The sequence below is a fragment of the Macaca nemestrina genome, chromosome X (genome assembly GCF_043159975.1).
Source record: "Macaca nemestrina isolate mMacNem1 chromosome X, mMacNem.hap1, whole genome shotgun sequence".
Classification (NCBI taxonomy): Eukaryota; Metazoa; Chordata; class Mammalia; order Primates; family Cercopithecidae; genus Macaca; species Macaca nemestrina.
In genome coordinates, this window is record NC_092145.1 from 836,278 (window position 1) to 863,485 (window position 27,208).

General features: G+C 39.3%; 1 protein-coding gene across 1 annotated transcript; it reads right to left on the reverse strand.

Moving 5' to 3' along the window:
* Positions 1-27,173, reverse strand: LOC105468353 (FUN14 domain containing 2). Its single transcript, XM_011718451.3, has 5 exons — positions 26,954-27,173; positions 20,820-20,970; positions 7,973-8,048; positions 2,881-3,012; positions 1-509 (listed from the first exon to the last, which is right to left on the reverse strand). Exons 1-5 carry the CDS (start codon positions 27,084-27,086, stop codon positions 432-434), a joined length of 570 nt encoding a protein of 189 aa, XP_011716753.1. The 5' UTR covers positions 27,087-27,173; the 3' UTR covers positions 1-431.
* Between the last annotated feature and the right edge of the window lie 35 nt (positions 27,174-27,208).

Consider the following 27,208-nt stretch of genomic DNA (forward strand, 5'->3'; position numbering starts at 1 on the left):
TTTCATGCTTAAAGGCAAATGTATTCAGTTCCTTTCCATGCAGCACACAATAAGGTTATCTATGTGCTTATTTCTTTTCCAAATCAACAGTTCGGGACAACCTTTCAGGATCTACTCATCCTCCACAGTCAGCCATCTTGCAACGTGTTCTCATAAGCGTCTTGCATGGGGGTAAAGGAACTTTCTTGTTGACCTACAGACTGACCAAGTAGGGGGTGTACTGGGAGGAGAGCTAAGGACTATTGTCTCTTCTGCCACCATCAGGCTCATGGTGCCACATTAACTTGTACCAGCAGACGCTTATAGAAGCCACTCGGATTTGCCATGGCAGGGAGGAAGGAGAAGAGGAGGAGGGACTCGATGTCCTATGATGGAGTGTAGAGGTTGCTGGCTGGAAAAAAACAGGAACAATGAACATGAAGTCATCTTCCTTAGGATGCCATGCCAAGCAGAAAGCCTCCGAAAAATCCCCCAGTCACTAGAACATTCTTCTTCACAAATGACACCACCTGAAAACAGAAGATAGTACAATGGGTTGTTTTGCTAAGGATGTTAATAATATTAAGAATCATCTCTATTATACCTATGCCTGCTCCCAGGTAGATGCTATAAATTCTCATTCTCACACTTCACCACATCTAAGATGATTAACAGGTGAGGTTCTTATTTCCTTAAGTTCCCAAAGCTTCCCACCTCCCCTCTACCCTTCTGGAAAAGCTCCCAGTCATCTGAGACTCAGTGCATACATTCAGACACTCTTTACGGCTCCTTAGTCTGTCTTCTACCAATCTCCTGACCACTCCCCACCCTTCCAAATTCAGAGACAATTTTGGTAACTGGCTCAGACTTCCTCTTTCTCCTAAGTATGATCACCACCTTAGAAAGTGTTCATATGAACAAGACATCCAACATCCTGGCCTGATCATTTCTTGAACTCAAATACAGTGACTTCATCTCCAAACCAACTAAGCTACTCACACCCTGACATTCCCCTAACATTTTTCACACTACCACCCCATCCTCCTAGGACCACTGTCTCCTAACCCTCCAGTAAGCCCTTACTCCAACTATGCCTATGTCTTCCTGCCTCATTTCCACTCTTCCCCCAACTCTCCTGGACCTCTACATTTCCTTAAATGAAGCACTTTTGTCATCTGCCATTGGGGTAAAGAAAAAAAATCATACAACTTCCTGAAAAAATTGGTTTAGTTTATTATTTTTACTACTCTTTCTTCAACCTTGCTAATTTGGCTTTCAACTGCACCACCCCACTAAGCTGTTCTCACTGAAGTCATCTTGTTGCTAAATACTGAACTAAATCTTCATCCTATTTCTCAAATCAGACCACCAGCTCTATGAGTAAGAAAACCAGCCACTACATCCCCAGGGCCTGTGACAGTGCCAGGCCAGGAACAGGAACACACAAATTTGTGAAATTCCAAATCATCTGGTTACTTTATAACAAACTCCCTCTGTGAGTCAACAGTTGGTTCCAATCAAATATTAACTTTATACTTTTTATTATTTTAGAAGTTTTCAGCACGGCGCCGTGGCTCACACCTGTAATGCACTTTGGGAGGCCGAGGTGGGAATACTGCTTGAGCCCAGAAGTTTGAGACCAGCCAGGACAACACAGGGAGACCCTGTCTCTCCAAAAAATTTCAAACTTCACCGGGTGTGGTGGTACACACCTACAGACCCAGCTACTCAGAAGGCTGAGGTCAGAGGATCGCTTGGTTGAGGCTACAGTGAGCCATGACTGTGCCACTGCACTCCAGCCTGGGTGACAGAGTGAGACCTCTCTTAAAAATTTTTTTTTTTACTCACTGTGGTGAGTCACTGTGCCCAGCCATGTATTATTTTTATAAACATTTGAATAATAAAGTTTTCATGAAATAAAGTATAACTTTCATAACTTTGAGGAGAGACAGAAGGAAGAAAGGAAAGAGGAACCATCTGGGCTCTGGGCTCCTGTAGATACCCACCTCTGTCACCCTCCCACTCTGGGTAAAGGCACCAGCTTTGACCAGCCACTTGCCAATCACCAGGATGAAGAGCCACTCACAACATGAGAAGCCTGAGGCACACACAGGGTATTTCTTCTGCCCTGCACTCAATCTGTCTGTTTTCCCTGTGAGGCTAGAGTGAGATAATGGGAGAATCTCTCATCACTCCAGGCTATAGAAAGTACCAGCTATCTTCTTGACACCCTGATCCTTGCTTATTTCTCCCCAGTTCAGTGTACTTATTTATTTGGGACATCTGACATATTTCTAAAGGTAATAACGAAGCAGCAAAAAATATCCTTTTAAAAAGTAAGAACTTCTCCTGTCCCTACAGTGCCAGGTTATAATCTAACTTGGCTTTAATGAACAAGATCAGGGGTTAGCAAACTACAGCCCATGGGCCAAATCCAATATGAACCTCTTTTTAGATAAAGTTTTATTGCAACACAGCCACATCCACTTATTTAACATATCATCTATGGCTATTTTCATGATATACAGTGGAGCTGAATACTTGTGACATTTCCACTAGTTATATGCAGAACAAGCGGAGTATAAATGTTTCAGAGATACGTGTGTATGGGGACAAAATCATACTATGCTGCCCTACATTCCTACAAGAACTGGTTAAAGGGATAATCACTCCACAAATGTACACAGACAAAGGTTACCAAACACTTTAATTATCCAGCTTTTAAAAATGCTCTGAAGTGATGATATTCCAAGTTAGTTTTGTCTCATTACTCTAAGTTCTTTGTAATGCTTAAGCCCTGTCCATCACTGAGATATGGTGCAACAGGGTTAAGCCTTGTTTTTGTACACACAAAATTGTCTGCACTGTTCACACACTACACATGAACAATGCGAGTCTCACCTCCTCAGCTTTGCTCCTGACCTCAGTAGGTATCTGATTGCTCTTACGGATCTTCAGCTGCTCTTTGGCTTTCTTCATGTCCTTCTCCACTCGTTGCCAGTCAACTTTGATGTACCCAGTATGGTTTGCAAGCTACAGTATCAACAATAATGACAACAAGAAATGAGAAACAGATTTGTTATTTCTTTTCATCAGGATAAATCCTGAAGTAGACTCTCGAAACCCTCTGACTTTCCATTTTTGGAGACATCTGCCATTTGATTATTTGTATCATGATGACATCTACTCAGCATCCCCCCAATATGTGAAGCCATATGCCTGGCACTAGAAATAACTACTGGCAATTCTTTTATTTATACTCTTACAACCCTTTTACAAAGAGTTATGTAAGATGAAAATCAAGGTGGGGGATCAAGATGTAGGGTGAAGAGATGGATCTTACAGCCAATACAAATGTTTCCAGAGAATGACCCTGACAATGTGCCCATGAGTGTCAGTTTCCTGACAACGTGAACAGAATAAAGCATTCCGGCAGTAATTACTGTTGCTTAACAGGAAGAAATATAGCATCCAGCCCCACAGAGATTTCTCATGAGCAACTTCATATAAACGGGTATTAAGAGAAGCACATCCAAAGACACCTACAGCATATACCTATTTCCCTTGATAAAAAAACAGCAGGCAGAAACACTAAAACTCAGTGTAAATCTGATTCAAGCATGTAGTTTTTTGATGACGGATTAATATCATCCAAGGAATGAAGAGAATGACTATAGCCGACAAATCAATGGCCTATCAATATCACTTCTCTCTACCTGGATATCTCAAAATATCCCAAACTAAAAGTCGTCACTTTGCTAGAGTCTCCTCCTGCATTGTTGCTCTTCCTCTAGTCCCTATTTTAGCTAATGGCACCACCAGTCACCCAAACAGACTACAGAAAATACTTGTGATGTGTATCATAAACAAAACATTGAGACTCAAAAAAAGTGAACTTCTTATAGAGATCAGTAAGAAAGAAAATTCACTTTAAAAATGGGTAAGGGCAATTCACAGAGGAAGGTGTCCACGAAAAGGAAAAAGTTCAACCTCACAAGTAATCAAGCCATAGTAGCTCTACTTATGAGTTTATAACTAGAAATTCACAAAAGTCTATCAATACATGAATGGATAAACAAATTGTATCATGTTTACACAATAGAATATTACTTAGTACTAAAAAGAACAAATTACTTATAGCAACCACATAGTTGAGTATCAATGTTTGTATCTAAAAGGTGGTTCTGGTTCATTTACTCTGTTTATCCCACAAAATCCTGCTATTAAACTGAGAGAATACATGGACTAGCTATTTGAAGGCTCTTACATAAAAACAGCAGCATGCAGATTGGAAAAGACCAGAAAACCAAAGCACCACCAAACTGGCGGCGTGTTTCCTGCTTTTCCTGCAGTATCGCCTGGCTTAACCTCAAGGCAGGACTCAAGAAACATCTGACGAAATTCAACGCAAATTCATGATAAAACTCTCAGAGAAAGAGGATTAGAGGGGAACTTCCTCAATTTGATAAAGAACATCTACCAAAAAAAACCCTGCAGTGAACTCAGAGTCAGCACAACATGGCAAGAAAAAGAATTAGGAGGCATCCTGATTGACAAGGAAGAGGTCAAACTGTCTCCAATCATAGACATCTTTGTCTACATAGAAAATTTCATAGACTTCAACAAAAAAACAAAAACTCCTAGACTAAAAAAGTGAGTTTAGCAGGGTCACAGGATACAAATTCACACAAAACCAACTGAATTTCTAAATGCTAGCAATTTGAACTGGAAATGAAAAATGTTTAAATGATTTACAACAATAGGTGCTAAAAATAATTCAATATTGGGTACAAATCAAATAAAACATACAGGATCTGTATACTGAGAACTACAAAATGCTGAAGAAAGAACTCAAAGACAACCTAAATAAATGGAGAGACGACATGTACATGGAATGGAATGCTCAACACAGAAATGAGATGCCCAATTCTCTCCAAATTGTCTATAGATCCCAGCAGGATTTCTTATAGATACATAAATAAGCTGGTTCTAAAATTTATATGGAAAGGCAAAGGAACTGGAATCACCAAAATGATTCTGAAAAAACACAGAGTTGGGGGAATCACACTACCTGATTTAAGATTTACTATAATGCTACAGCAGTCAAGACAGCATGTGATACTGAAGAAGACAGACACAGACCAACGAACAGAATAAAAAGTACAGAAGCAGACTTGGACAACTACAACTGATTTTTTACAAGGGTGCAAAAGTAGTCACCCAGGGGACTTCACCACCACCATTACTACTTCCTGCTCTCCTTGGCATTACTGGGGGACTGCACTGCAGGGGCAAAGCAACACCAGAACTGGGAAAAGCAGCCTCTCCCGCTGCAAGGTCCCTCCAGCGTCCTCTACTGACAAAGCTCAACATCCTACTTCCATTGCAGCACAACAAGTAGAGGGAGCCGAATAAACTGACAACTGGCAAGCGTTGTTGCTGGGCTCTGAAAGCTGCAAAAAGTGCTGGAAATGATCTACAGCTTGGTAAGAAAAAGCAACTATATTCATAAAGACGTGAAGGAAAAATTTCACTGTTCACAGATGGCATAAAAAGATTTTATAGACAAAACCCAAAAGAATCCCAGACAAGTCAGAAATAAGAGACTTTTTTAACAAGGTGGCTGGCTGAAACAACATCATAAAATATCAACTGTATTTCAACACATTAGCATGAATCAGAATGTGTAGTTTTAAAAATTGTATCATCCACAAGAGCAACTAAAGTTATAAGGTATCCAGTAATAAAACTGAATCACAGATGTACAAGATCTATATGGAAAAATAATAAAAGTCTATTCAAAGGCATTAAAGAAAACCTAAATAATTGGAGAGAAAACCCATGTTCACAGATAGAATACTCAATATCATAAGAGATATCTACATGGTTCCAATGCAATTCCGATAAAAATTTCAACACGATTTTTGAAAATAACTGACAAGTCTGATCTAAAATTTAGATGAACAAGCAGGAACACAAAAGTAGCTGCAACACTCCTGAAGAATAAGGTGGAAAAATTTGCATTACCAAATATTAAGCTTTAGTACTGTCATAAAGATAGAAAGTTGACTAGTGGAATAGAACACAGAAACCAGAGTCACAGCCACACATACATGGATTTTGATATATGAAAGAGACAATGCTGCAAATGTTGGGAATGGGAAGAATTATTCACTAAATTCTGCTCAATTATCAGTATGGAAAAAAGGAAACTGTATCCCTATGTCAAACTATAACTCGTGATATAACTGATCTCCCAACATTATGCTTGCCTCCTGCTCTCACTCCTCTGGTGACAGATAACATGAGTGCCTGCCACCAATTCTCCACGTTTCACCTCTGCAGCAAAGCAGTGTCCCTGTACCCCTTGAATATTGGAATTATCCAACACCAAAATCTCATTTTGAGGTGCCTTTCTGGAGACACTTTCAATACCAATTATTTCTGTCAGGGCCCCAAAAAGAAAGAGAGGACACACTCAAATTAAGACATTTCAAAGCAATATTAAGATGTTTATGAAGTTTGGGGCAGCATATAAGGGAAACAACAGGGACAGAGATGTTACTGCACTTCCACCTGAAGGGTCAAGGGGAAGGAGAGAGAGGTGTAAGGAGAGGCCCCACCTTGCAGGGCGTCTGACCTGTCCAGCAACAGAGCCAGCACCTAACAAGCCTACAGGGAAGCAGCCAACAAAAGTGAGGCTACATGACTTTTGAGGCTTGGGCAACAAAGGAGATGCAATTTGCACCACGTTTCTGGAGCACTGTGCTTGGGAGTCCTGAGGTCAAGGTGGTGTGAGGAAGCCTATGCCGGCACAGGGACCACATGGAAGAGCACTGAGACTATGGACATGGGGGAAGTAAGGAGAGGAGGAGGGAAGACAAACAGAGACAGAGAGACAAAGAGGCCCCACAAGTCCAGACCTACCCCAATCCTCTGATCATCTGGCCTGTAACCACATGAGACTCTGATCCACAAGCCCCTACCTTAACCCTCCCCAAACTCCTGTAACCATGAGAGAGAATAAAGTGATCATTATTTGAAGCCATTAGGTTTGGGGGAATTTGTCATGCAGCAATACCACACTCAACCCAGATACAGCCAATTACCAGCTTCCCTCTTCAATACATTTGATTTTCACCTGACCTATCTGCAAAACTCACTCCAATCAAGGTGCTAATGCAGAACTTACCTTGCAAAAGTGAGGGTTGCCAACTGTGGGAAGAGACAAAGGGCTGTGAATTCAGAGACTCTGGCATGATTCAGCAAGTTATGGCTCCCACAACACAGCAGCTCTATGCACCGCTGCATGACAGAATCACGTCAGGAGTTTTAAGTTTTCCAATGAAATCACACTGTGGGTCAGGGGTGGCACAGGTTGGCTCTTTTAAAAACTCCTAGGTGATTCCAATGCGGAGCCAGGTTTGAATATCAATGCCGCAGAGCTAAGAAATGTATGCTTAATACAATCAAACGTCAGTTTTCTTTTGTTTTTGGAGAAACTGCTCCCCTTTTCTTTTTCAAGTCTTGCTTGTAAGTCTCTCCTAAGCAGTCTCAAAAGAACTGGCAACCACTGGTTCTGAAACTATGGGTCAAGGAGACAGCAGACAACATCTGAGTGTACTGTCACTTAGCTCCCATTTCTCATCACATGCTCCACGTCCCCTCTGTAAAAGCTAGCTATATTAGCATATGAGACTAAATCATCACAGCACACTTATATTTTTGAAATCACATCTGCTTAATATTTGAGCTGGTCTTAAAAACTCTTTCAAGGGAGCTATGATAAGGAATTTGCACTTCTGTCCCCACATGAGGAAATAAAATGTGACTGGATAAATAACATTTACTAGTACAATGGATAAAATCTGACTCAAACGGTCACTAGCATTTAAAATAGTACACAGACAGGACTGTATTACAACTCCCCACACCACATTCCTTAATGGGCAGGTGGAATTTCCAAACATCTGAGAACATTTCACATACAGACCTGAAGGAGAAAAAATCCACCTCCCACAGCTGTTGCAGCCAACTTTCCAACCTTCTGGAATATGAAACCCGTGCACCTACAAAAACAAATCAACATCAGACAAATTGATGAGCTGTCAGTTTTGCATAAACAATGCATTTCTGGCAATGTTCATATCTTATGTAGCTTAAGATGATCTAGCTCCTTCCTATCCCCTACATAAAGCCCAGCCCCAAGAGGAGCATGCCATAAGGAAATAAAATCTTGGCTCTATGAATGTTGTGGTCTTGAGTAAGTCCCTTAAAACTCTCAGGTTATATTTTTAAAAGACGACTCTGGCTACATTGTGGAGAAATGATTAAACGGGGAGGATGAAGTCAGAGACTCTAATTAAGAGGGTAAAGTAGCAATCCAGAAGAGAAATGAATGCCATGGGCCGAGGTAGAGATTGCAAGGAAGGAGGAGACCTGAGAACTGTTTGTGAAGAAAAAAATAAAACACGCCTGAGTTTGAGGACAGGACAGTTGCAAGGGATAAGTCACAAGATTCTGTCCTGAATGTGGCATTTTTTACAATATAAAAACAAGGAAGAGAAACAGAGGAAAAGGTGGGGGAAGGGAGGGGAAGAGATAATGTCATTTTGAATGTGTTGAATGCAAAATGTCCACATGATATCTGAGTGGCAACATCTCGTAGCCAGTTTAATATAATTATGCGTTTATTATTGTCTATCTTCCTGCCCCCACCCGATACATAGCTTCATGAAGGCAGAGATTTGTTGTGTTCATTGCTGAACACGTATCAGCTGTAATCATTAACCACTGTTGAAAAAATCCTCCCTAGACTCCAATTATCCAGCCACCTTCCCTTTTCTCTGCTCTCCTGTACAGCAAAACTACTTTGAGGCCATCTCTTTTGTCCTGTGTCCATATTCTCTCACACCTACTCCATTCAGGCTTTTGTCCCATGACTTCAATGAAACCATTCCTATCAAGGTTACCACTGATCTTGACCTCACCAAATGCTAGTGTTCACTTCTCAGCTTTAATCTCATCTGACCTACAACAGCTTTTGACACAGTCAATTACTCTCCCCTTCTTAAAAAAAAGAAATTTTATTGTGTATATTTGAGGTTTACAACATGATGTTATGGGATACATATAGACAAGTAAAGTGGTTACTATAATGAAGCAGATTAATATATCTATCATCTCACAGTTACTTTTTTGTGGTAAGAGCAGCTAAAATCCACTTATTTCATGGAAATCCCTAAGGCAATACAATTGCCTGAATGGAGTAGGTGTGAGAGAATATGGACACAGGACAAAAGAGATGGCCTCAAAGTAGTTTTGCTGTACAGGAGAGCAGAGAAAAGGGACAGTCGATTACTCTCCCCTTCTTAAAAAAAAGAATACAATAAAATTGTATTAGCTGCAGTCCTCATGCTGTACATTGGATCTCTAGACTTGCTCCTCTTACATATTTGCTACTTTGTATCCTTTGACCTACATCTTCCCATTTCCTCCCATCCTATCCCTGGTAACCAGTTTTATTTCTTTATATTTATATTTATTACATTATAGCACTGTCTGTATATATGACTTTTTCCCCACACATATGAGATCGTGCAGTATTTTGTCTTTCTGTGTCTTATTTCACTTAGCATAATGTCCTCCCAAATCTATGCTATGGCAAACAGCACAATCTCCTTTTTTAAGGCTAAATAGTATCCCATTGTATACACATTTTCTCTATCCATTCATCCATTGATGGACACTTAGGATGTGTCCTTATCTTGGCTACCGTAAACTAATGCTGCACTGAACATGAGAGGGCAGATATCTTTATGAGGTGGTGATTTCATTTCCTTGGGGTATATACTCAGAAGAGGAATTGCTGGGTTGCATGGTAGTTCTAATTTTAATTTCTTTAGGAACCTCCATACTGTTTTCCATAATGGTTGTAGCAATTTACATTCCCGCCAACAGTGTACTAGGGTTCCTTTTTCTCCACACCCTCATCAACAATTATCTTTCTTTTTGATAACAGCCATTCTAACAGGTGTCAGGTGATATCTCATTGTGGTTTTAATTTGCATTTCCCTGATCACTGGTGATGCTAAGCATCATATACCTCTGGTGGCCATTTCCATGCCTTCCTTGGGGAAATGTCTGTTCAGGTCTTTTGCCCATGTTTTATCAGGTTATTTGTTATTCTGCTATTGTACTCTCCTTCTTGACATCTTTCTGCTCTGGAATACCATTCTCTCTTGGTTTTCCTCATATATCACTGGCCATTCCTTATCAGACAATTTTGCTTCCTCTTTCTGACTTTTGAATGTTAGGTTGTCCCAAGACTCAGTCCTAGAACCTCTTTGCTCTGTGTATTCACTTTCTATCTGCTGGGTGTATACCATGATCTCTGATGTAGGTTACTGTTACAGCTCCTCATCTGGACTCCTTACCTCCACTTTTGCCCCCTAGAATCTACTCTCAATATAGCAGACCATACAATCCTAAAACAGGGGACGACAAACCGCAGCCTGGGAGCCAAATCCTGCCAGACATCTCTTTGTAAATCAAGTTGCAACGGAGACTGTGTGACCCATAAAGCCTACAATATTTACCATATGGGCTCTTTTCAGAAAAATTTCGCTGACCCCTGCTCTAAAATGTAAGATCAAGGTACACTTCTGCTCATAACCTTCCAGTAGCTTCCCTCCTCACTAAGAGAGAAAGTTAAAGCCTTACACTTAACATCTTGTCTCCCATTACCTCACTACCCTCATTGTCTACTGTTCTCCCCTTATTACATTTCAGCTCAGTAAGAGAAAGAACTACAAATACAACAATGCATGGAGAACCTCATAAGACTTAATCTTTTTTAAACAAAAGTTAGATGTCAGGCAGTATACTTCTGAAGCAACTCTGAAATTGGAAGGTTGGTAGGACCAGTAAATAAATCATAAGGGTCCATTTTAAGAGCGTTCCACTGTTCAGACTTACTAAAGTATAATCAGAGTCACTGATACATATTTAGAATGGTTACAGATTTTTGCTGTTACAAAAAATGTTGCACTGTTTATAACACCTGGCTTTTTCTCTTTTTAAAACAAAACATGCATTTTTAATAAAGCCTAATAATAAAGCTAGACCCAAAAAGATCAAGCAATTTCTAAGTAACTGGATCCAAGAACAAGAATCAAGCACATCTATAAGAATAAAAAATATCTAGCACCCAATGAAATAAAATTCATAATATCTACCATCTAATTAAAAACTACCAGGCTTGCAAGGCAGAAAAATATGAACCATGATAAAAAAAAAATCAACTAAAAGAAACCCAGAAATGATACTGATGACAAAATTAGTAGACAAAAGCATTAAAAGTTATTATAATTATATTCAATATGTTCAAGAAGCTAGAGAAAAGACTGCACATAATAAGTAGAGGCAAGGAAGCTCTTTTAAAAACATGCAAATCTTGGCTGGGTACAGTGGCTCATGCCTGTAATCCCAGTACTTTAGGAGGCCAAGGCAAGAGGATTGCTTGAGCCCAGGTGTTTAAGGCCAGCCTGGGCAACATAGTGAGTCCTCATCTCTCTAAAAATAACTTTTTTTAATTAGCCAGGCATGGTGGCATGCACCTGCAGTTCCACCATTCGGGAGGCTGAGGTGGGAGGATCTCTTGAGCCCAGGAGGTAGAAGTTGCAGTGAGCTGTGATTGTGCCACTGCACTCCAGCCTAAGCAACAGAGCAAGACAGTCTCAAAAAAAAGATGCAGATCAAACTTCTAGAAATAAAAACTACAATGTCTGAGATGAAATATATAGCAGTTTAGACACTGTAGAAGATTAATAAACTTCATGAAATAGCAATAAAAACTATCGAAAATGAAATAGAAAAGAGATAAAAAAATGAAAGTGGTTATGATACTGAACTATAGTTATACAAGATGTTACCACGGGGGGAATTGGGGAATGGGCATAAGACCTCTCTGGATTATTTTTAACTGCATGTGAATCTACAATTATCTCAAAATAAAGTTTTAAAAAAGTAAACAGTATTAATGAATTGTGGAAAAACTTCACACAGCCTAATAAATGTGTAATTGGAATCACTGAAGGAGGACAGAAAAAAATATTTGAAGGACAGAAAATATTCCAAGCTTCAAGAAAACTATATATCTACAGATCCAAAAAGCTCAATGAAATCTAAGCAAAAGAGACAAAGAAGGCCAGGCATGGTGGCTCACACCTGTAATCGCAGCACTTTGGAAGGTTGAGGCAAGAGGATCACCTGAGGTCAGGAGTTTGAGACCAGCCTGGCCAACATGGTGAAACCTCATCTCTACTAAAAATACAAAACTTAGCCAGGTGCAGTGGCGCATGTCTGTAATCCCAGCTACTCTGGAGGCTGAGGCACGAGAATCACCTGAACCTCGGAGGTGGAGGTTGCAGTGAGCTGAGAGATCATGCCACTGTACTCCAGCCTGGGTGACAGAGAAAGAGTCTGTCAAGAAAGAAAGAAAGAGAGAAAGAGAGAAAGAGGGAAAGAGGGAAAGAAAGAAAGAAGAAAGAGAGAAAGAGAGAAAGAGAGAAAGAGAGAAAGAGAGAAAGAAAAGAAAGAAAGAAAGAAAGAAAGAAAGAAAGAAAGAAAGAAAGAAAGAAAGAAAGAAAGAAAGAAAACTCTAGCAAGGTACAACCTAATCAAACTGCTTAAAATAAATGGTAAAGAGAAAATCTTTTTTTTTATTTTTTTATTTTTTACTTTTTATTTTTTTTTGGAGACGGAGTCTCGCTCTGTCACCCAGGCTGGAGTGCAGTGGCGGATTTCGGCTCACTGCAAGCTCTGCCTCCCGGGTTCCCGCCATTCTCCTGCCTCAGCCTCTCGAGTAGCTGGGACTACAGGCGCCTGCCACCAAGCTCGGCTAATTTTTTGTATTTTTAGTAGAGACGGGGTTTCACTGTGTTAGTCAGGATGGTCTCGATCTCCTGACCTCGTGATCTGCCCGCCTTGGCCTCCCAAAGTGCTGGGATTACAGGCGTAAGCCACCGCGCCCGGCCTAGAGAACATCTTAAAAGGAGCCTGAAGGGGGAAAAAAGAGGTATTAGGTAAAGAGGAATAAAGTTTGGAGTAAACACATTTCCCACAGAAAATAATACAAAGCTAAAAGACAATGAAGTAACATTTTCAATGTACTGAAAAAAAAAAAAAAACCCATCACTCTAGAATTCTATACTAAGTGATCTTGCAAAAACAGAGATGAAATAAAGACCTTTTTCACAGATACAAAAACTGGAAAAAAAAATATCCCCAGCAGACCAGCAATACAAGAAATGTTAAAGGAAGTTTTCAGGCAGGGGAAAATGATATCATATAGAAATCAGGATCCACACAAAGGCATGAAGAGCACAAGAAATGGAAATTATGGAGAGAAATATGAAAGGCTTCCTTCTTGTTATTAAAAACTATAAAAATTCAGTATTTAATGCAAAAATAATAAGAATGTATTATGGATTTATAAGACATGTAAAGGTAAGATCTATAGCAATGAAAACAAAGGGGGAAGGGGAAAATGGAAGCATACTGTTATATCATATATGAAGCGGTAGATTTCTTGAAGGCAGACTATAAGTAGAAGATGTCTCCTATAAACCCTAAAGCAACCACTAAAATTACACAATGAACAACTGTAGCGAATAAGCTAACAAAGGATGTAAATGTAATTATGAAAATATCCATGAAAATGAAATTATGAAAATGGAATTGAAAATATTTGATTGAAGCAACAAAATAAATAAATTGGACCTCATCAAAATTAAAAATAAATTGGACTTCATCAAAATTAAAAACTTTCTTGTATCAAAGAACATTATCAAAACAGTGAAAAAACAAGTTAGAGAACAGGACAAAATATTTGCAAATCGTGTCTGGTAAGGGTCTAGAATCCAGAACATATAAAGAACTCTTACAACTCAATAACAAAAAGACAAATCCAATTAAAAATGGGCAAAGGACTTGAGTTGACATTTATACGGAGAAGATATACAAATGGCCAGCAAGTACATGAAAAGATGCCCAAAAGTTAGGTGAGTCATCAAAAAAGTAAACATAGAATTATCGTATGACCCAACAATTCCACTCCTGGGTAAATACAAAAAAAAAGAAGACCTAAAAATAGGTATTCAAAAAATACTTCTACCCAATGTTCATAGCAGCATTATTCACAACAGTCAAAAGAGGTGGAAACACCCCAAATGTCCACCAACAGATGAATGGATGAACAAATTGTGGCATATACATACAGTGGAATCCTACTGAGCTATAAAAAGGAATGAAGTAGCAACATATATACACTATAACATGGATGAACCTCAAAAGCATTATGCTAAGTGAAAGAAGCCAAATACAAAAGTTCACCCGTTGCATAATTCAATCTATATGAAATGTTCAGAATAGGTCAGTCCATAAGGACAGGAAGCACACTGTGGTTGCCAGGAGTTGAAGGAGGGAAGAATTAGGAGTAACTGCTCAATGGGTACTCAGTTTTATTTGGAGGTGATAAAAGCATTTTAAAACTATATAGAGATAGTGGTCGTACAATATTGTGAATGTACTAAGTTGTACTGAACTATAAACTTTAAAATGGTTAGTTTTATGTTATGTGAATTTCATCTCAGTATATATGCACACACATATATAACATATATACTTATATTATGCACATACACACACACAAATACTTGATCCAAAAGAAACCAAAAAATGAAAACAAAGAACAGATTAAATACCAAGATGGTAATTTTGAACCCAATAATAACAAAAACAAACATCCCACTTGCAATCTACAGATTCAATGCAATCCACATCAAAATTCCAATGATACTTTTCACAGAAAGAGAAAAAAAATCCTAAAATTCACAGGGAAGTACAAAAGACCCCTAATAGCCAAAGCAATCTTCAGTAAAAAGAACAAAGTTGGAGGCATCATCATACTACCTGATCTCAAAATATACTACAAAGCTATAGTAACCAAAACAACATGGTCCTGGCATTAAAAACAAACACATAGACCAACGGATCAGAATAGAGAGCCCAGAAATAAATCCATGTATTTACAGCCAACTGATTTTTGACAAAGATGCCAAGAACACACAACAGGGAAAGGACAGTCTCTTCAAAAAATGGTCCTAGGCAAACTGTTTATCCACACGCAAAAGAGACCCTCATCTCAAACCGTTGCAAAAATCAACTGGAAACAGGTTAAATACTTAAATATAAGACCTGAAACTGTAAAACTACTAGAAGAAACCAGGGAGAAAACTCCATGACACTGGTCTGCACAAAGATTTTTTGGATATGACCCGAAAAGCAAAGGCAACAAAAGGCAAAAATAGATAAATGGGATTACATCAAACTAAAAAGCTTCTGTACAGCAAAGGAATCAACAGAGTGAAGAGACAGCCTAAAGAATGGAAGAAAATATTTGCAAACCATACATCTGATAAGAGGTTAATATAAAAGATATACAAGGGATTAAACGACTCAATTGTAAAAATATAACCTGATTAAAAAATGGGCAAAGGACCTGAATAGACATTTCTCAAAAGAAGACATACAAACATACAAATGGCCAATAAATAAGGTATATGAAAAAAATGCTCAACATCACTAATCATGAGAAAAATGCAAACCACAATGAGTTATCACCTCACACCTGTTAGGATGGCTATCATCAAAAAGACAAGAGATAGCAAGTGTTAGTGAGGATGCAGAGAAAAGGAAATTTTTGTACACTGTTGGTAGGAATGTGAATTAGTAGAGCCATTACGGAAAACTGTATGGACACTCCTCAATAAATTAAAAATAGTAGAACTAATAACATATGATTCAGCAATCACACTACTGGGTATACAGCCAAAGGATATGAAGTCAGTACATTAAAGAGGTATCTGCATTCCCATGTTCACTGCAACTATTCACAATATCCAAGATACATACAACTTAAGCGTCCATCAACAGATGGATAATGAAAATGTGGTATATTACATAATGGAATACTGTTCAACCCTTAAAAAGGAAATCTTGACATTGTGACAACATGGATTAACCTGTAGGACATTATGCTAAGTAAAATAAGTCAGGCAAAGAAAGACAAATACCAAATGGTCTTACTTATATGTGGAATCTAAAAATGTCAAATTCATTGAAATAGAGAATGGTGGTGACCAAAGGTTGTGGGGTGGGCGGTTGGGGAAATGTTGGTCAAGGACACAAAAATTCCAGTTAGGAGAAAGAAGTGTAGGATATCTACTGTATATCGTGGTGACTACAGTTAATAGCAACATATTATATATTTGAAAATAGGTACAAGAGTAGATTTTAAGTGTTCTCACCACAAAAACATGGTAAGTATGTGAGGTAATACATGTTAAATCGCTTGATTTAGCCATTCCACAATGTATACATATATCAAAACATCATGTATATACAATTATATACAATTTTTGTGTTGTTTTGTTTCATTTTTGAGACTGGGTCTCATTCTGTCACCCAGGCTGGATGGAGTGCAGTGGCACGATCTTGGCTTACTATAACCTCTGCCTCCCAGGTTCAAGCCGTCCTCCCACTTCAGCCTCCCAAGTAGCTAGCACCACAGGTGCACACCACCACGCCCAGGTAATTTTTGTATTTTTTGTAGAGATGGGGTTTCACCATGTTGCCCAGGCTAGTCTCAAACTCCCGAGCTCAAACGATCCACCCGCCTCGGCCTCCCAAAGTGCTGATATTAAAGGTGTGAGCCACTGCACACAGCCTAAATTTTTACTAGTCAATTAAAAGAATTTTTAAAATAAACTTAAATGTAAATAGTCTAAGCACCCTAATTTAAAGGAAGAGATTGTCAAATTGGATTCTAAAAAATTAACAACCACCTATATGGAAACTACAAGAAACCTACTTTACATGTAAAGACTCAGCTGGGTGTGGAGGCTTATGCCTGTAATCCCAACACTTTGGAAGGCCAAGACAGGCAGATCATTTGAGGTCAGGAGTTCGAGACCAGCTTGGACAATATGGCAAAACCCTGACTCTACTAAAAATACAAAAATTAGCCTGGGGTGACAGTTCACACCTGTAGTCCCAGCTACTTGGGAGGCTGAAGCAGGAGAATTGCTTGAACCCAGAGGGCAGAGGTTGCAGTAAGCCGAGATCACACCACTGCACTCTAGCCTGGGTGAGAGAGCAAGACTATGTCTCAAAAAAAAAAAAGAAAGAAAGAAATATAAAGACTCCACAGGACCCTATTCCATGTGCCTCTTCCCTTGGCTGAGTTAATTTGTATCTTTTTACTGTTAAAAAATTTTTAAAATATGAAATACTTAGGGATAAATCTGATATAAGATGTGCAAGATCTATAAGCATTGCTGAGAGAAATTAAAGAAAACCTAAACAAACTGGAGAGAGACACCAATGTTTATGGATCAACGCAATCCCAGTCAAAATCTCATCAGGTGTCTGGCAGAAACTGGCACCAAGCTAATTCTAAAATTCACATGGAAATGCTAAATACCTAGAATACTCAAAATAGCTTTGATGAAAAACAATTTGGCAGTACAAAGAGCTCAAAAACATACAGTCAACTGATTTTCAACATAGGTGTAAAGGCAATTCAGTGGAGAAAAAGATAGTCTTTTTTACAAATGTGGGCACAACTAGATATCCATATGCAAAAAAAGCTTGGATTCCTACCTTATACCATATACAAAAAGTAAATCAAAATTGATCACAGAACTAAATATAAAATCTGAACCTATATACCATCTAGAAAAAGCGAGAGAAAATCTTGGTGACCCTGGATTAAGCAAATATTCTCAGACATGACACCAAAAGCTGGAGCTACAAAAGAGTTGCACTTCAAGATTAAGAACTTCTGCTCTTTTAAAGGTACAGTTCAGATAATGAAAAGCTACACAGAAGTAATGTATTTGCAAATCACATATGTAAGACTTCTATCTAGAATATTTAAAGAACTCTCACAATTCAGCAATGAAAGAAAACCAACAACCCAATAAAAATATGTGGAAAAGATTTGAACAAATAAGTCACCAAAGATATACGAATGGCAAAAAATAAGCCCATGAAAATGTTCAACATCATTAGTCATTAGAGAAATACAAATTCAAACCACAATGAGATCCAACTTCATACCCACTAAGATGGCTGTAATCAAAAAGATAATACCAAGTGTTAGTGAGGATGCAGAGGAACTGGAACCCTCACACATTGCTGGTGGAGATGTAAGATGATACAGGCACTTTAAAAACTGGCAGGTACTTGTAAATTTAGAACATTCACTTACTACGTGACTCAGCCATACTATTCCTAGATATTTACCAAAAAGAAATGAAAGCATATGTTCATACAAAGACTCGGACACAAACTTGAAGTTTTATTTGTAATAGCCAAACAATGAAAAAAAAAATACTCAAATGTGCATCAAAGGTGGATGGAGAAACAGATTGTTGTACATCCATACAACAGAGTACTACTTAGCAATAAAAAGGAATGAACTATTGATAAACAGAAAAGTACAGATTATCTCAAAATTATTATGGCGAAGGCTGACGCAGGAGAATTGCTTGAACCCAGGAGGCAGTGAGCCAAGATCGCGCCACTGCACTCCAGTCTGGGCAACAAAGCAAGACTCCATCTCAAAACAAAAAAATGTATTATTATGGTGAATAAAAGAAGCCAGGCAAAAAAGGATATATACTATGTAATTCCACTTCTAAAAAGAATCTAGAAAACGTCAAGTAATCTATAGTAATAGAAAGCAGATCAGTGGTGGGAGCATGGCATGAAGGAAAGAGCGTGGGATTACAAAGAGGTACAAAGCAGCTTTTGAAGTGATAGATATGTTCATTATCTTGACTGTGGTGATGGTTTTATGGGCATGTACATATGTAAAAATGTATCAAATTGCATACTTTAAATATGTGCAACTTATAATATACCTATTTATTAAACTTAAAAACTAAGAGATAAAGAAAATAGCCAAGATGTTCCTAAAGAATAAGATAGCAGACACACAAATATGCATGCACACACACACTCACATAAAGCAACGGGGAAAGGGATAGCTTTTGCAATAAATTAATTTGGGACAAATGGGTATTCCACATGGGGAAGAAAAGAGGAATCTACCACATACTGAGCACAAAAACAATTCCAGGTGGATAATAAATCTAAATGTGAAAGGTCAAATAATAAAAGTTCTGAAACATGGGGTAGGCAAAGATTACTTAAATAAGTCATAAAAATCACTAACCATTAAGGTTAAGATTGATAAAATTGACTATATTAAAAATAAGATCTTCAGTTCATCAAAAGATACCATAAAATGAAAAGATAACCACAGAATGAGTGAAAATATCTGTAATACACACAACTAACAAAGGACTGAGAATATTCAGAATATATAAAGAACTCTTACAGCTTAACAAGGGAAAGAGTGACAACTTCAGAGGAAAAAGACTAAAGTGGAACTGAAAGAGGAGATCCAAATGGTCACAAACATACGTAAAAGTTGATCAATGTCACTCCTACTCAGGGAAATGTAAATGAAGCCACCATGAAATACTACTACCTAACTACCAGACTTGGCAAAATGTTAACAGTCTGGATTTAATTGGATTACCTTGCTAAGGAAAAATTAACTAATTTTTAAAAAATTTAATAACCTGGCAAAATCAAGTGCCGCCATGTACAACAACAGGTTCATTCAGTCCTTGTTGGGACTGTAAACTGTTAAAAACAGTTTTGGAAGGTGGTTTGACATTATTTAGTGAAGCTAAAGATACCTATACCCATTACCTGGCAATTTCTAGGTACAGACCCTACAGAAATGTATGCATATATACACCGGGAAATCTAATACTCATATCAGCATAGTATTAGCCAAAAATGGAAGCAACTCAAATATCAGTCATCAACTCGATCAATATACTATGGTATAGTCATATAATGGAACTCAAAATACAAATGAAAGTGAAGAAACTACAACTATACACAAAGTAGTTGAACATATGAAACATCAGGTTGAGCAAAAAAAGCAAGACTCAAAAGAATACATACTGATTGCATTTACTTTAATCTGGAAACCAGGTAAACCACAGTATGTTATTTAGTGACATAACTGGTGTTAAAACTACAAAGAAAAGCAATGAAATAACTGCATAACAACCTCTTGAGTTTCTAGGGTGCACCACATTTTTTTTAACCTGAGCAGTTGTTACATAGGTGTTCACTCTATTTGCTAAAATGTACATCTGTTATATGCGCTGTTCTATATTTGCTATATGGTGCTATAAAATTTTTCAAATGTAAAGAGTCTATGAGATTAATGGATTCAATATTCACCTATGAAATTTGCTATTAACATTTTTTGAATTTATTACAAATGAAACCATAAGCTGTATCATATTAAGTTATCATCTGACATAGCTAATAAGTAGTTAGCTCTTTATTCTACCAGTTACCAGCTATGTGACCTTGGGCAAACTAATCTTTCTGAGCCTCAGTTTCTATAAAATGAGGATAGAAAATAACAGTACTAATTCCAGAGTTATGAGAAGGAAATGAGATATCTATGTAAATGCTTCAAACAGAACCTGGCATATAGCAAACAATCATTATGTATAACCATTAAATGGCACTTTAAGATGATGTTTAGACACACGCTACACATTAAGTGACCAATTTCACAAAAGCCAATGTGTTTTCATTGGTTAAAGGAGATGATGGTACCTATAACTGCAATACTAAATCATGCACAAAAGACAATGGACATCTTTCACATCACTTACCATCCAGTGACACCTCCAATGAACAGCTGGGTTGCCACGCTATACTTTTCTGCTGAAGGTCCAGATTCCTGCCCGAATAGCTTACGCCACCATGGCTGCTTCTTAGCAAATTCCGCAAGGTCCAGTGACTCAAAATTTCCGTCAAAGTTTCCTACAAGAAATAATATGTTAAATAAGAAAATACTTACTTTTATAAGAAATCACTACCATACCTAACTAGATTAAAATATATTTAAAGAAACAGAGATAGATATAATACGAAACCTCCAAATATTGTATTTTAAATAGTAAATTTATTCTAAGTTACAATTTTGGAAAATCAGACTAAAATCAGCAAATGCTAATGTCTATATTAGAGGGAAAAACCTAGAAAATCTAGAATTAGTCCTCTAGTTTGTCCTCTCAAATTTAAAAATAACAAAAAAGGCTGGGAATGGTGGCTCACGCCTGTAATCCCAGCGCTTTGGGAGGCCGAGGTGGGCGAATCACCTGTGGTCTGGAGTTCGAAACCAGTCTGGCCAAAATGGCGAAACCCCATCTCTACTAAAAATACAAAAATTAGCCAGGCGTGGTGGCGGGTGCCTGTAATCCCAGCTACTCGGGAGGCTGACGCACGAGGATTGCTTGAACCCAGGAAGCAAAGGTTGCAGTGAGCCGAGATAGCGCCGCTACACTCCGGTCTGGGCAACAGAGCAAGACTCCATCTCAAATAAATAAATCAATCCAAGAAGACCTACAAAAAACTGCCAGTAATGCATCCCAAATGAAACAAATTTGCCCCTTCTCTTCAGGAGTAACTCAATGCTATTCAGTAATCCACAAATTTTCTAAGTACTACGTAGATCTCCAGTGATAATGAAGATGAGAGGTAATGTTTAATTGAGCTCTTACTATTTACTAGGCAATGTGCTAAACATTAATCATGTATATCTAATTAAATCCAAAGAATAAGGTAGGTACTACTTATTAACTCAATTTTATAATTAAGAAATGAAAGCCAGGAACGGTGGCTCACGCCTGTAATCCCAGCACTTTGGGAGGCTGGAGGCAGACAGATCACCTGAGGTCAGGAGTTCAAGACCAGTCTGACTAACATGGAGAAACCCCACCTCTATTAAAAATACATAATTAGCCGGAGGTGGTGGCACACGCCTGTAATCCTAGCTACTCGGGAGGCTGAGGCAGGAGAATCTCTTGAACCTGAGGGGTGGAGGTTGTGGTGAGCCAAGATCACACCATTGCACTGTAGCTTGGGCAACAAGAATGAGACTCCACCTAAAAAAAAAAAAAAAAAAGGCGCCGGGCACAGTGGCTTACGCCTGTAATCCCAGCACCTTGGGAAGCCGAGGTGGGCAGATCACCTGAGGTCAGGAGTTCAAGACCAGCCTGGCCAACACTGCGAAACCCCGTCTCTACTAAAACTACAAAAATTAGCTGGGCGTGGTGGCACGCGCCTGTAATCACAGCTATTCGGGAGGCTGAGGCAGGAGAATCACTGGAACCGGGGAGGCAGAGGTTGCAGTGAGGTGAGATTGCGCCATTTCACCCCAGCCTGGGCAACAAGAGTGAAACTCTGTGTCAGAAAAAAAAAAAAAAAAAATGAAATGAAGGTTCCAAAGTTAAGTGATTTGCCCAAGCTTGGAGAAAGAATTAACAAAATGTCAATCCCTTTCTCTGTGGGAAGATAATGTCAGGCTCCCCTACTATACCCAGCCCTGTTTCCCTGGAAACACCGCACTAAGAAACGTCTGATATGAAATGTCAGCAATGTACTATTCAAAGCTGTTTACTGTAAAATTGACCTCAAATGATCAACTTCATTTGGCATGGAGTCTGTACAATCTTTTCACACATAATACAATAAACAATAGAAAATTACTACTACCCATGCAAAGGCAAAGCCATATAAAGAAACAAAATTTGTTTAAATAAACGAAATAGAAGCAGGCCAGGCATGGTGGCTCACACCTGTATCCCAGCACTTTGGAAAGCCCAGGGGGCGGATCACTCGAAGTCAGGAGTTCAAGACCAGCCTGGCCAACATAGTGAAACCCTGTTTCTACTAAAAATACAAAAATTAGCTGGGCGTGGTGGTGCGCGCCTGTAGTCCCAGCTACCCGGGAGGCTGAGACAGGAAAATCACTTGAACGCAGGTAGCGAAGGTTGTAATGAGCCAAGATTACACACAGCGAGACCCAGCCTCAAAAAAAAAAAAGAAATAGAACAGTGACGATCAAGATGCTGAAGTAAGCAAATAACAATGTTCGAAAACTGCTCAAAAGATTAAACATATATGTAATCGGAGTTCCAGAAGATTAGAAAGAATGGGATAGAAGTAACATTCGGCCTGACAACAAATGATGCCACATGGAAGTCTGGAAATGCAGAAAGGAATGACGGACACTGGAATGGGTAAATAGCTGGATAAATCTAAATGAATACTTACTGTACAAAATAATAATTACAGAAATTTTATACTTCAAAATCAAAGAAAAAAACAGAATAAAAAGTAGAACACAGGAATAGAAGGGAATTTCTTCAATCTGATATAGGACATCTATGAAAAATATACAACTAACATCATACTTGATGGTGAAATATGGAACACTTTCCTTTCCCTAAAATTTATTCAACTGCTTTTTGTTTTGTTTTGTTTTGAGACAGGGTGTCACTCTATCACCCACATCGGAGTGCAGTGGCACTATCACAGATTACTGCAATTTCAAACTTCTGGGCTCAAGCAATCCTCCCACCTCAGCCTCCCCAGTAGCTGGACTACAGCTGTGCACCACTGTGACCAACTGATTTTTTTTTTTTTTTTGTAGACAGGAGGTCTCACTTTGTTGCCTAAGCTGGTCTGGAACTCCTGGCCCCGAGTGATCCTCCCTCCTCAGCCTCCCAAAGTGCTGGGATTACAGGTGTGAGCCACCTCGCCCAGCACTGTACTGGAGTTCCTAGCCAGTACAATAGAAGAAAAGAAATAAAAGTCAAAGAGATTAGAAAGGAGGTACAATAATAATTCTGTCTTCATTGGCAGATAATACAACTGTGTATATAGAAAACCCAGAAAAATCTACAAAAAGGTACCAGAAGCAAGGTCACAGATTATAAGACCAATATTAAAAAGTCATTTGAATTTTTACATATTAGAAATGATGAACTGGAAAACAAAATAATTTTAATTGCAAAAATTATGTTGGAATAAATTCAATGAAAGATGCACAAGACCTCTTCACTGTAAACTACAAAACACTGCAAAGAAATTGAAGATGACCTAAAATAACAGGGATATACTATGTTTATGTTTTGCAAGACTCAATATTTTTAAGATGTTCATTCTCTCCATATATTGATCTATATATTCAATACAATCCCAATTGAAAAGTAGGCTTTTTTCTTGTTTTTTTGTTTTTTGTTTTTGAGATGGAGTTTTGCTCTTTTTGCCCAGGCTGGAGTGCAATGGCGCAATCTCGGCTCACCGCAACCTCCTCCTCCCAGGTTCAAGTGATTCTCCTGCCTCAGCCTCCCAAGTAGCTGGGATTACAGGCATGCACCACCACGCCCAGCTAATTTTTTGTATTTTCAGTAGAGACGGGGTTTCTCCATGTTGGTTAGGCTGGTCTCGAACTCCCGACCTCAGCTGATACACCTGCCTCGGCCTCCCAAAGTGCTGGGATTACAGGCGTGAGCCACCGCACCCAACAAAAAAGTAAGTTTTATGTAATTGACAAACTGGTTCTAAAATTCATATGAAGATACAAAAAAACCCAGCTGTGTTCCAGTTACTTCGGCTGTACAACCAATTACTCCAAAACTTCATGAAGCAAAACAATCATATATTATGCTCTCAGATTCTATCAGGAATTCAGTCACGGCACTGTGGTTTGTCTTTGTTTCATGATGTCTGAGGCTTTATCCAGAAGATTTACAGGCTGGGTCTGAAGACTCTACACTTATTCAGATAGACAGGCAGCTACTCTTTGTGAATCAGTCTAGGCTTCCTCACAGCATAGGAGCAGAGTTCAGGAGGTGAAAGTCCCAAGAAAGGGAGAGAGCAAATGCAGTTATTACTTCCACTACATTCTGTAGGAACAGGCAGTCAGTCACAAGCTCCCATCCAGATTCATGAAGAGGGAATATAGACCCCACCCCTGGGTGGGAGGAGTGTCAAAGTCACTAGGAAAAAGACCACGAGGAATCGTAAATATTGCTGCAATCAGGAAAATACAAACTGCCACAAACGGCCAGAATAATCCTGGGGGCGGGGGCGGGCAGGGGAAAGAGGAGGGTTCAAGGAATTTCAAGGCTTATTATAAAGCTACAGTATAATATACAACTACCTTAATTTCAAGACTTATAAAGCGATGACATTCAATACTGTCAAACTGACCCAAGGATACCCAAATATAGCAATGGAAGAGAATCAAGAATCCAGAAATAGATCCACACATATAGTCATTTGATTTTTAATAACATAGCAGCAAGGTAATTCAATGAAGGAAACAACAAGTGATGTTACAACTACTACATATTTAAAAACAAAAAAAAACTACTCTCAACCTCTACCTTAAACTATACACAAAATATTCAAGAATTCATTCAGGATACATCACAGATGCCCATTTAGCAGACAAAATATGGATGTTTGAGTACCCCATGGCCTCACAAGTAGTTAAATAATTTATTTTTCTAAAAAATAGTTTTCTAAAAAAATAATTTTTCTAATGTAACAGCAAAACATTACAGTTTTGTTTTAATGTAATTTGACCAAGCCCCTTAGATCAACAGGTGGCTCCAGTCAAAAGGGGGAATTAGAGGCTGAGGTGGGAGGATCGCTTGAGCCCAGTTGTGGCTGCAGTGAGCTGTGATTGTGCCACTGTGCTGTAGCCTGAATGACAGATCTAGTCCCTAAAAAAGAGAGTAGGGGGGAAGGTGGATTAAATGCGAGATATTTGGTCAGTCATTGGTCAAACACTGCTAAGCACTATGAGAGACAAAGTCAGCCACTAGCCACGTTTATGAGCCCACAAAATCAATGATCACAGTATTATGTGATCATCACTGTGATAACAATTAAAATTCATCTTAACCTCAAAATTTCTCACAACAATTTCCTAGGTGCAAATACCTAATCGACCTATACGTTTAAAGTCAATAAGAGAAGTCTGCTCTGCAGGTAAATACATAATTATCACATTGCACATTCCACCTTCCCAGAGTCATCTAAAATTTAGCGGTGCGCTGGTAAAATGTTTAACAGTTGGCTTTAGGCAAGGGCTGATTTGTAGTGTAGCCAATTTCCATTGTGTATTCATTCATCGTGAGCATGACATTACTGAATTGTGACACCACTGAACCGAGTTGGGAAGAGATGCACAGTAGAGCACCATAGTATAGTATCTCCTCCACAGAGATACAATAGATGTATAAATAACCCCAAAAGCAAAGTAACAATAAAAGATGGTAAATAATAAAAGTGATGAGTTTTTAGTATTTCCACTGCCTTTAACATACTTTATGTAATTTTACTTTTATATAATTGAGTTTTCGATCATGGCTCTGTTTAGCAATGGGATCCTGTGAGTCAGTACTAAATTAAATACAACCTAAGCATTCAAAATAGGGTAAGAAGTATAACTTAAAGACGTGCTCCACTGCGAATTACACGGAATCTTTGACTACGCCGACTAAACAGAAGGCTATTCTTAAGTACCATCCCATATGTGCTAGTTTTTCAAAACCAACAATAAAGCAATTGGGGAGGTGCCTTGTACACGGAACGACGCCATGAGGCATTTGAGATGAACGTCCAAAGGGACAAAGAAGCCAGACCGCTTCCGAGAACAGGGACAGAACGTTTCCGTGCTTCAGCTGCCGGGGGCGGCGCCGGAAGGCTGGGTGAGCTCCACTGGAGACGACACACCGGGGTGGTTAGGCCCCAGACACGCGCGTGACCTTGGCTGGACCCTGGGAGCGGATGGGCCAGGGGCGAGCCCCAAGCGCCCTCCCCGTCCCCGCGCCGCTTTGGCTCCCGGGGGAGCTCGGTCGGGACTGGCGGGCGCTGAGCCCTTCCCCTTCCGGAGCCCAGGAAGGCGGCTCCCCGCGGCGCCGGCCGCGCGCGCGCCCGCCCTTACCTTGAGTGGACGCGGCCATTTCGGTGAGCTTGTCTCGCGAGGACACACGCAGAGGATCTGCGCGGCAGGCCGCGGAGTGGCGCTCAGTTGTCGCCACCACTTGGCTTCCGGCACGTGGGGCAGATGTTTCCATTCCCACAGCGGCAGCGGAAGAGGGCGGGCCGGGCGCGCCGCTCCTGCTTCCAGTCTCCGCAAGCGGCTACATCACAGAGCTCAGCGAGCGGTGTCACAGGCCCCGCAGCCCCGCCCAACAGA